This window comes from Coffea arabica, chromosome 8c (genome assembly GCF_036785885.1).
Source record: "Coffea arabica cultivar ET-39 chromosome 8c, Coffea Arabica ET-39 HiFi, whole genome shotgun sequence".
Taxonomy (NCBI): domain Eukaryota; kingdom Viridiplantae; phylum Streptophyta; class Magnoliopsida; order Gentianales; family Rubiaceae; genus Coffea; species Coffea arabica.
The window spans coordinates 41,036,895-41,048,814 of NC_092325.1; the positions used below are offsets into that span (position 1 = coordinate 41,036,895).

At 35.7% G+C, this 11,920-nt stretch overlaps 1 protein-coding gene across 2 annotated transcripts; it reads right to left on the reverse strand.

The window, feature by feature from the left end:
* Nucleotides 1-2,675: 2,675 nt before the first annotated feature.
* LOC113707299 (protein indeterminate-domain 7-like) lies at nt 2,676-6,090 on the reverse strand. Of its 2 annotated transcripts, XM_027229566.2 has the most exons (4): nt 5,796-6,090; nt 5,133-5,324; nt 4,596-4,995; nt 2,676-4,031 (listed from the first exon to the last, which is right to left on the reverse strand). In XM_027229566.2, the coding sequence occupies exons 2-4, from the start codon at nt 5,320-5,322 to the stop codon at nt 2,894-2,896; spliced, it is 1,728 nt and encodes a 575-aa protein (XP_027085367.2). In that variant the 5' UTR covers nt 5,323-5,324; nt 5,796-6,090; the 3' UTR covers nt 2,676-2,893. The 2 variants fall into 2 exon arrangements, with proteins under 2 accessions (XP_027085367.2, XP_027085366.2); XM_027229565.2 differs by having other exon boundaries at nt 5,133-6,090.
* Between the last annotated feature and the right edge of the window lie 5,830 nt (nt 6,091-11,920).

Sequence of the window (11,920 nt, forward strand, 5' to 3'; positions counted from 1 at the left end):
TACCATTAACATTTCAAGAAATACTTAAATTCAGAAAATTTAGATGAATCATTCTTTAAGCGTCGCTGATGATACACACTCTACCATGTCATTGCCAACATTTGAAAAGTTAGGGTACCTTCCCTTGTCACCCAACATCTACCTGCCTCACACCGAGAAGCTTCCCTGTCGGCACGCACATGTATTAGTATTACACCGCCTACGTAAAGGTCACCCCCATGCTCATTCATCTTTTCTTATATCAGGGAAGCAATACACCAGCACAGGAAGCTTCAATATTCATAATTTAGCCAAAAAACAAAGAGAAACTTGTGCCGATGATGATCAGTAGAAGTTGCCGTGTTCCAATGACAAAACATCAACGATTCCCGAGCCGAGATATCTATCTTGATCTTTGTGGGATTTTTAATCCCAGGCTCAATCTGCAATCAACTGAGAGAGGAAATGCTAGTTTCATTACCAAGTGATTAAGGGTTCAAAAATAATTCCTCATGTGTGATACTTTTACCAAATGTTTTAAGGGCCTATTTGGTTGGCATGCTAAAAGTTACAAAATGATAAAAGGAATGCAATCGCGGATATGCAAAGGGAACGTAAGAACAACTTTGATTAGAATTACTATCCAACTATTACCTATTTTTCTTCCTTCACTTGGGCTCCATTGATTTGCTTAATTTCTTGAGTTGTGCACATGTAGTATTATATGCATCTCTCTCCCAAGAGATCCAAATCATTATTGTTCAATGCGACAGAAAAAAAAAAACAATTTGATGCTTCAAAGAAAAGGAAGATACTGTAATGTACAACAAACTATCCAATCTAGTAAATTATGCGAATGCAGTAGTCGAAATATGTGCTTAGAAAAGGGAGATATTAAGAAGTTGTAATGTACTACATGAGGTAGTTAGCTATACGCAAAAAACTTTGTATCAAGAAATAATCATTCGTTAGTTGTTTATCATTCTGTATGATAACCTTTTACAAACTAATATTTTGCATTAAGTTCTACATGGCCAACTGCAAAGAACTTAAGGTGCATTTACGTTCGAAAAATTGTACAACATTTTTTTTCCCGGTTTTAGAATGTGGAGGGCAATTGCGAAGAAGTACAGTACTACAACCTTGTCTGAGTCTATGACCTGAGGTAGAATCAGAATATTGTTCTCATAATTTTTCATGGTTTTTTCTACCAAATTAAAGCTTTACTCTAGCTTTTGTTTTATTTGATACTTTTTTTTTGAATTATTTTCTTTTCAATGTAAGTAAAAAATCTCGAATTCAAGATTTCTCACTTATATTCCCTACTCATGTACCATACAGCCTATCCCTCTCCCTAGTTTTATTTGATACTTTGATAGTCATTTGGAATAAATTTCATAAGTCTATATATTTTGCTTTTCAGGGAATAATTTCCCATAAGAATTTCCCACGAAAATGAAAAAGAAAAAGAAAAAGAAAAAGGTTCCCATGAGAATTCACTTACCCAAGTACTTCTTCCCTTATAAAGAAAGCAACAAGGGTAAAATAAAGCAAATTACCGGAAAATAATCACAAAAAGATGTCTAACTCGAGTGGTCACTCCAGAATTAACTAATATTGTCGGACGTAGTAGTAGGTATTAAGATTCTAATTTGACTGCCAGAAAGTACTACTCCGTCCGTCCCACTTTGATAGTCCTGTATTCCTTTTTCATCTGTTCCAAATTGTAATTCACTTTCCAATTGAAAAATGTAATTGTATTTTAAATTTTCTAAAATACCCTTATTCAATGTAAGTAGTTGTTACTATAAACCTACCCCATTTAATGAGAGTTGATTCTTTTTTTACCGTCAATTCAAGTTCCCATAAAGTTGTACCATATTTAATGTGAGGGTATTTTAGAAAAATAACAATCTAAATTTACTTTTCTAACAAAGTTAACTATTTTTTCTTAAATTGTGTGAAAAAAGAAACAGGACTATCAAATGGGACGGAAAGAATAGTAATCAATGAGATGTTTATTGTACCTTCTACATATCAATCTGAAACCTTTTGATAAGCGGATTGGAAAAAAATAAGTATAATTTTCACCTTTCAAATTCAACAGCCAACCATAAAACTCTCTCTCTCTCTCTCTCTCTTGTCGTACCAATCAGAGTTCAGTGCCACATGTACAAAAATTTATCGAGTAATAGTTTCAGAAACAAGGAGAAAATCCACGATTATTATTCCGGGATGGAGTAGGTACATTAATTAAGATTTTAGTACGGTTATTGTTCAATTATTGATTTACACATAATTTGGTGTTAACTAACATTACTTTATTGTAAACTTGAATTTTGTTCATATACACCAACCCAATATATGAATCCAATCACACTAAATGTACCAAAGCCAATTGTACACCTACCCCAAATGCCTACAAGATGACAAACAAAGCTTACTGGTTGCCCTTTGATGTTTTTGTACTATAATGAGGAGCCATTAAATTGATAATGATTCTTTAATTTAGCGGCAAAACCAAGAATCCACTTAGTGGTCTAGCCACCCTGAACAAAAATGTAAAGATAAAAAAGGGGTGGATGGGGGATGAACACACAAGAAAATGAAAGATCGCCTTGCTACAGTTGAAATGGTCCTGCTAATACATTGTCTAACACAAAATGACAGATATACCAGTACAAAATTGCAGCAGCTAGCCAAGGAATTAATCTCGATTGCAATAACCATAAAACCTTGTCATTTGTAAATGTGAAAAGAACTAGGAACTGGAGGACGGTAGCAGCACAGATACACATATATATATTTATATATGTATGGGACAAAATCAACTAATAACAATTAACGAACAAATTAATAGGAAAGAAGAAATCTCATATGCCCAACATAAACATAATTACTTCAAACTAAATCTCTACCATGGTGCTGCTGGATTGTGATGACCCTGCTGGTCATTGAAAGATGAGCCACCAAGTTGATGAAGATCATCCAGACTAAGAAATGTTTCTCTAGCAGTAGGGAAGGCTTTTAGACCCAAGAAATCCCTTGTTAATCCGTCATTAATATTGTTGCCACGGCCACCAAATACGCCACCTTCTTTACCGCTATTACTTCTTCCATTATTCCCCCTTCTTGAAGTCAATAACACTTCCTGAAAGTTCTCCCCGAATCCATCGTGATGATGAGAATTTACCATACCCATCAAAGCTCCTCCTCCTAGATGATCATGAGTTGTTAATGGACCAACACTTATTTGTGCTTGGTGTGGATGTTCCATGCAACCTGCAGAGGTGATAGCACTAGTTTTGTTCCCAAAAGATGCCATCAGCCCGTGATGATGCATAAGCCCAGATCCAGAACTAGACCCTATTCCCATCTGATCTTCACGTGAGGCCAGACCCAGGCTAGAACCAGCTGTAGAAGTGGCCAATATTATTGATGTCGAACCCATCAAACCAGTACTCACGTGAGCTGCTTGGTGGGGTCTCAGCATCGTTGTTGTCGCCGAGGCAGCGGCCGCCACCTCGTCCGCACCAGCAGCTGATTGACTTGATGCAGGTTTGCTGATTGTAACTCCCATTTGTGCTGCTTTTTGCAGCAATGCAGTTGCAGACATGTGGGGTGATGCCGATGCCGCGGCGGCTTGGAATGAGGAGGAAAGAGTTGGATTAGGGTTAGGGTTGTTGACATTTTCATGATGATGAATCATGGTTTGGTCCAGTCTCGGGTTGCTGAACAAGTCATGACTTGTTGGTGGACCTCCCCCTGGATCAGAGAGCCAAGGCGGCAGCTCTGGTGGCCTCAAGTTGCTATTGAAGCTTTGTTGTCGTTGTAACTGTAACTGTAACTGATCTTGTTCTCGCTTGAGAGGAAACACGGGGAGGCCGCCGCCATGGAGAGGATGGTTTTGGAGGTGGAGTTGGACTGAAGATGTAGTACTATTGCCGCCGCCGCCTAGTAGTCCTAGTGGGTGGTTGTTTGTTGTAATTGCCCGGGCACTCTCTTCTGCCAAGGCGTCGCAGAAAGCTCTATGGGTGATGAAACTGTCCCTCCTGACAAACAAAAACAAACAGAAAAAAACAAAAGGAATAAAACATCAAAATGCTGCTGCAGATTAAACAATAGACAGTACGGTACCATATATCTATGAACGATGCTCCCTCTTTTTCATCTGAGTCCGTCTCTGTCGTCAACTTTTTCTGCGCTTTCATCTATGGTGGCAGCATAGATAGTAGTAGAGTACATGATTTTTTAGCAGTAAAGTTTTCTTTGTTTTTAGCTTTTTGCAGTGAAAGAATAAATAAAGTAGTGTTAGGACATACTACAAAACTTGTAATGATACAAATTCACTACACATACGCACATACACACAAAGACAAAGACAAAACATTGCAACAACAACACAAGATTCACAAGGCAAAGATGTTTAAGGTGGTACCACGTACTAATTGCCTAGTAAAACTGAATGTGAGCAAAGTATTTTTTTTTTTTTGGGTCAAAAAATGCGAGCAAAGTATTTGACATTGGGTATTTTGGTAGCTTCTTTCTAATGTGCATGGAACATCCATTTGACCCCAGATTCCTAAATTAAAAAAGAAAAAAAGAAGATCGATTACCTTGAGAAAAGGGTTCCACAGTCACATCTATATTCTCTAGTACCACAAATCTTGGAATGAGCTTTCCAATCTGATTGAACAGCGTAACGCTTTGAGCACTTTTCACACTTCCATTTCTTCTCACCATGCTTTCTGGAAAAGTGTTTCTTGACTCCAGTGAGGTCCCCAAGTGCCCGTGAGGGATCATGGTGCACGCATGTAGTTTCCGGGCAAATATACACCTTCTTCCTTATTACTTCTTTGTTGCTTCTTTGCTTTAACTTCCAGGGTAAATTATGTCCCCTCCTGTGCAATTGGAGGTTTTGATCCCTTTGGAACCCTTTGTTACAGATCTCACATATAAACCTGTTTGTTGCCAGAAGGGTTCTTGGAGACAAAGCTATCACTTCTGCCTCAGGGTCTAATTAAGGAATTTCCCGATGGCAATAGAAAATCAGGAGATTAATATCCAAGAAGTTTTTCCTTTAATTTAGTACTGTTTCAGTCTACAAGAGAAGGGATATACTGCAATAGATATATAATGCTGGACTTTGTTACCTGGATTGCCTGGAAGATTTCTCTTTTTCTTTGAAGCTGGTTGAGCACTTTGATTAGTCGGTGATGATGCTAAAGGAGGCAGCTGCTGCTGCTGTGGGTACACAGCACCAATTTCTAGTCTGTTGCCAGAAGAAATGCTAGCATCATTAGATCCAGATGTCAAATTTGACATGCTGTCTTCTACCACCATACCTGCAGCCTTCATCATCTTAGAAAAGCCTCCTTTTGATACAACCTTGATCTCTCCTTAGTTTCCCCTCTAAATATCTTGGGTATACCCTTGTATAGAGCTATGCAGGTTAATTAGAGGGTTGGTTTATAATCTTGGACTCCGGCCAATTAGATTCATTGATGAGCAACAGATGATATCAAGCTTCTTTTTTTCTCGAATCAGACAACAGAATCCAATACAAACCCTAGTTATAATTCAAGAAGATTCTAAATTCAGCTAGCTAAGTGATGGTGAAAGAGGCACTGATAAATAAAAGCTTGTGTAGGTTGATTTTAGTAGCTTCTTGTAGAATCATATGAAGCTAGCTAGCTCCTATCTATTGTTTGAAAACCCTAGACGACTGATTTGAAAAAGGAAGAAAAGGTTTCTTGTTATAAGGGTGAATCAAAAGAGAGAAAGATTACAATATCAAGTGTTGAGTGAAATCTTACAGTGTCGGCCCTTTTCTTCAAATCATATTTGAATTAACCAAAATTGCCTGATAGCTGTTAGCACCATCAAGATTCAATAAAAAGCCACACAGATGAAAACAAACAAGACCGCACCATATTCCTTTAGCATAAACATAAGAGAAGACTTCCGCTGTATGTGTTTTGCTTTCTCAGTATATGTATGTGTCTTGAGTGTGTGAGAGAGAGGAAGATAAAGATGGAGAATGAGAGAGAGAGAGAGAGAGAGAGAGAGAGAGAGAGATGTGGATGAGAAGGTATCTCTACTAAGTCCTCCACCCCATGAAAAACCATACCTCCAGGCCAACAAGCTTATTCTGACGTTGTCCTTTGTCTTTTTCGTTGTTCCCTTCCCAATTGTAAAAAACTACATGTACTTTGCAGCCTCTTCCTTCACTGTTTTTACTTGATCAAAATTATTCCCTTTCAAAAGAAAATGATGATTAAAATACCGTGCAAGTTTAAATAATTTTCATTAACCAAGTTTGCTAATTGATTCCAAAAGTGTACTAATTAATCAAGAAAGGAAACCGCAATACTCAATCATGCATGGCAAAATGGTTAAAGTGGAGAATCATGCATGCATGGATGTTAGAATGCAAATGTTGTTGGAGGTAAACAAAGCTCAATTTATGGGGACTGTCTTGCAGCTTAATAGTCACTTCACTTTCTTTCTTTCTTGCTTGCATCCACGCACCTACTGCCTACATATATTCACATGATTGGTTTGGTGATTATATTCGAAACAATCATGCATGCTCAAGAAAAAAGTTGTTTCAATTATTCTTACCGTCCTGTGATCCTTGGTTTGAATAAACAATACTACTGGTACTTGAGATCATTAAATTTTATAAAAGGTAGAATAGTGATTTCAGATATGCAATGAATAAGGTTCCATCAACTATCACTTTAATACTTCGAAAAACCTGACAAATTCACGGCTTCTGAACTTAAAAAAGTGGAAAACAGAATACAGGACTTGGTCCCCCATGCTGCCATATCCATCATCACTTGTTACTGTGCATTACATAATCGAGACGCTAGCCCCGTCAATTTAACTTGAGTGTTTATAGAAGCATGTTTTGAATTAATACGTGTGAGTGATCATCGGAAGAGCTAATGAATCGGAGTGGAACCTAAGTATCTGTCATGAAATGTAGAAAAATAAAGTGATTAATACATGTTGTACAAATCCTGGACGTTTTGTATCTTATTAAGAAAATTTCTTCAGTTCGTCCTACTTAATTCTGATCAATATATAATAGTGTCAACAAAATTAACGAAATAAAAGGACACGCGTACGGCGCATATCCAAATCACTCTACTAATCATCAATTCACAATCCCTATTAGTCATGCAAAAAAGGTGTGCTCTACGCTAAAACAAATAATACTATCAATTGGATTTAAGTGGGATGCATCTAAGAGGCTAAGAGATAAAGTAGTTAAAATTGAAGTTTACAGTACAAAGTGAAAAGAGAAAACAAGTTTGGAGGTGCAAAGTGAAATTAGTCCTTAAAAATGTCTTTGCATTTTTGCTTTTCCTAATTTCAATGCTTCAAGAAAAAAGTCCCTTTCTTACCTGACTTGATAGATGAAGAGCACTGGCGAGCCACGTTGTTTTCCCTTCTCGTTTTACAAATTTAAAGTGGCTGTTAAAATTGGAATGTGTAACCACCTGTCTATGACTATGACATGTATGTTTATCAGCCCTTGATTTTCTAAAAATGGCGGATATTCTCCCTCTTGTGCTAACATGCAATCGAGTGACAGTCCTCTAATGAGTCTAAAATGTGAGGAAATGATGTTAGCATTTTCATACCTAATGGAGTTGAATGCCCTTTCACAACCATATATACCTCACTCCATCGAAGAATAGACAATTTTTTGTTATTTCAGCTAAGGAAATTAATTGTGTCACGAGAAGATGGTAAGAATGTGGGACATTTAATTAACCACCACTTTCTAATGATGCAACTATTTACATAGGAGAAGTTCTAGTTTTGTAGTTTTGTTTTACGAGAGGGTTATTGGAATACCTTTTCTTTTTTTTTCTTTGGCTAATACAGGCGTACGAATTCAATTGAATAATTCTAGTTGCCAATAATAGAAGCATATTCTTCAAAGGGATACTGATGACTGGTGGAGAAAATAGAGAAAGCTGATCTTGGGCAGCAGGCACATCACTAAGCGATTACCACAAATGCGCATCCACCTGCATTTCTTGCATGAAGAAAAATAAAGGAAGATGCTGTTTAGTATGTCCTCATTTGCTTCCAAAACATTGTTATTAACACGTTATCCACAATTTTGAAGTGCTTCAATCTTTGCCAAGTAATATTGCAGGGTCAGATTCTCAAATTTTTCTGCAGATAAACCATCGTTTTCGGTCTATTTTCCTTTTTTGTTTGTCCTTGTTTTCCGTCAAGGGAGTTTTAACTCTTCGTTTCATGAGTTTTATTTATAACTTTATCCCGGCATTGAAAAATAAATTAGCCAGTGAAAAATAAGCAGAGTACCTTATAAAAGATTGGATCCTACGTACTTTAGTTCATGTTCCTATGAGATTGGAAGCAAACAGGGATTAAGTAATTGTAGATCACTTGTAAGCGAAATTCATAATATCACGACTCCTAGCTGTTAATTAAAAAGGAATTCATGATCTTTTGAAACTTCGTCTACTTTTATTGAAATTCTACACACACAATAATTACTTAGTTATACCAGTGACCATATATCAATTGCAAATGGTCTCCAATGGAAAAAGAGCTTGAAAGATAGTCAATTGGAATCTGACTTTCCTATGTGCCATGATAACTCGGGAAGAAAACTTGTTTGGATTGTAGTTTCCGCAGAAAATTTTTTACACTTTTCCTGAATATCATTTTTCAACCACTTTTTTATTTCACATATATTAAATCTCTACAATATATTTCTCTACAATGACTGTAAAAGTATCAATCCACATAGGCTCTAACTTGTGTGTGGAAAATAACATATTGAAGCCATAAGAGATTCATGTAGTTGTCTCCTTTTTCTCATAAATTGGCTATATTATTTACGAGTTTCTTGAACCAAGCACAGACCTAAATCTAAGCGATCAAGAAACATCTTCTTTTCAGATTTTACGCAGAGGAAAATTAAGTTATGACGGTGACATTTATATGAAGTTATATTGCCAAGATATTTAGCTGGCCCCTCTATAATAGGAAAAAGAACCACAAAATAATTCTATACTCAAAAGCAGATGACTAGAAAACAAACAACGTGACTCGCTATGGAGCGACATTGTCTTTCTGTTTATTCACGTTATGAAACAATTATTATTCTTCTTGCAATAGTATTAACTATATGGATTAGTTTGTTTTCACTTGATATATATATATATATATGCTATAAAAACGTCAATATTTTATGTAAACTCTGCAGCATACAGATAGAGGGTCATGCATGCACGTTCATGTTTCATTCCAAATTCCCTCTGCAGACAGCATGTCAAGGTGCCACCAGTCTCCTCTCCTCTACATCAATCTGTACTCTGTAGCAATTTTTAGCTGTTTGTTTGAATATGAGTATGATAAAATAAGAATACTGTTTGACCTATTTCTCCTCAAATCCTGTTGTTGACATTTCGGAAGAACCGCTATTGACTCGGGTTTTTTTTTTTTTTTTTTTATCACTATATTAGAGAATGAAATTTGTTAGAATGTAGTTCCACTTTAACTATTTTAGAGACCTGACAATGAAGTAATTCACTAATAAAAGGCAGACAAGGTTGTCACCAACACAAAAAAAGTCTGAATGAAAGATTGAGTAAACATCACGTAATTCTTTTTTTCTTCTTTCGGTAATGAAAAATCAGTACTACGTATTAGAGCATATACTCTCAAAATCATGAAAAGTCGCTGATAAAGTTTTCACAAATCGTTCATTAATACAACATTGATATCGACACCACAATTTGAACGTACGATCTTTTATGAACAAATAGTGTATTATCACTTATTACCAACTCACCTAACTTCTCTTGGCTGCCTTATATATGAGTCTACGCAATGTCAACTATAGAACTGATACATACAAGTCTGCATAAAATAATACCTAAATATTACATCTACATATTATATAAGAAAGAAATGAACTTTAGTACTTTGCTTGCTTGCAAGTCACGTGGTTTCCTAATAGTTTGACAAATGGCTTGTTAATATTTCTTCTACATTGCTATTCTTGCCATTGCACTTTTTTTTTGGGCCTTTTGTTCATGCAAAATCAAACAAATTTGGCTCTTATGTTTATGGGTGTTCTTCGGTCGATAATCGAAAATTCGATAAATTTTTTTTTTGATAATTTGGGAATTGATTTTTTAAGACCAATATCCAATTAGCGTCCAAACCTTAGTTTGATCAATTGGATCGGAGAATCAATAGCGAGTTAAAATATTTTAATTTTCTCTTAAAAAATTGTTATAACAAAATAATATCCCATATGTTTTTCAACAAAATTAATCGACTTACTCAAACAAAACATGATATGCAAAAAAAAGGGTTCATAATCCTCAGTTCTAACTCATAACCTCAATTCTTAAAAAATATTGAAATAAATAAGAATTTCAAACTTAATTGTTAAGCTAAACTCCAATGTATCAACTTCCATTACAAATTTATCTCCAAGTATAGTTATGGTTAGTTTAACTAATCAGTAATTACTAATTAGTATTTAGTGATAGGATTAAGATTTACTCTTGTATTTAGTAATATACATAAGTGGGCAAATGTTCTACTTTTTGTCTTCTATTGATTTTATGCGAAAGAATGGTTTCCACTTAATTGTTCTTGAAATTTTAAGTAGGCTAGCTAAGCACAGCCTGAAGTCTGCTAGTCCTTGTTACAAAATAGTGTATGTAGCTTGCGACGGCTTATAATCCATTTAAAAAGTTATACAGTGTTCAACAATGGTTATCCAGCCCTTTCCTTGTAAATTAACTTTTAATGATGATGAAGCCTTCCATGGACTATTTTGATCTTCCTTCCCTGTATGAATAATTCAGCTCACCTACTCACCACAGGGGCGAAGGTAGTTCAACTGTTCAAGCTTCACTTGTCTACCTGGTTGATAATTTATTTAATATATATAAAGTAAAAATGTAATTAGAAAATGTGTGTACAAAAAAGGTAAAGTTTTTATGTGAAAAATCACAAATCCAGACAAGGCTGGTCGGCCTTGAATATTAGCCCAATTAACAAAGGGCTGAAACTTGAGCCCGGGTAGGCTTCCCCAAAAACGGCAGTGGCCGTTCATGTTTCGGACTCTATTGATGTTATAGTTCAACATCTTGGGTTGCATCTGTAGCCCAATTAACAAAGGGCCGAAACGTGAGCCCAGTTAGTTTCCCCCAAGTATGGCTCGGCTGCTTTTTTTTTTTTTTTTTTTTTTTTTGTGTGTTGTGTGAAAAGATGTGGTTGTGTACTGCCCTTTGTAGTTTCCAACTTATATTTGATGTTTTAGTTCAGTATCTAATATTGCGTTTGTAGATGGTATTTTAAAATGACTATATCCACATGCAAACAAGAACTTGTGCTGAAATTTCATTCTAGTTCAAATATTTCTATATTGATTCTAAATAATTTTATTTGTTTTGATGGTTATGTTAGTATTTACTAAAACATGATCTTTTTGAAATTTGAAGAACTAAAAATACTAAATATGGGACAATCAGATGTTGGCAATGCATAACATACCGAAAAGGGGATGATCTTGGACTTATTCCATGCTGCCACAGTTAAAGTTCGATCTTAGCGTAAGATTGGTAAAATTTAGGATTTTTACTGATCTTTCATGAAGCATTATGCCATAAATTAAGACAGGTTTGATGGATGCTTTGGTTGAATCTGTAGGAGATAAAATATCTATAACGGTAGTCACTGTTATATACTTGTTTAAGGATACAGATTCCTTTAAATGCTCAATCATGCATGAAATTTAGCCGGCTACGCAATTGATTCCTTGTAACCAGAGCAAATAAGAAAATAATTTATGTTTTGGACGGTTCTCCTACCCATATAGGTGTCAAACTATTGCCAAAATGTTGCCTGCTGACCTCATGTGATA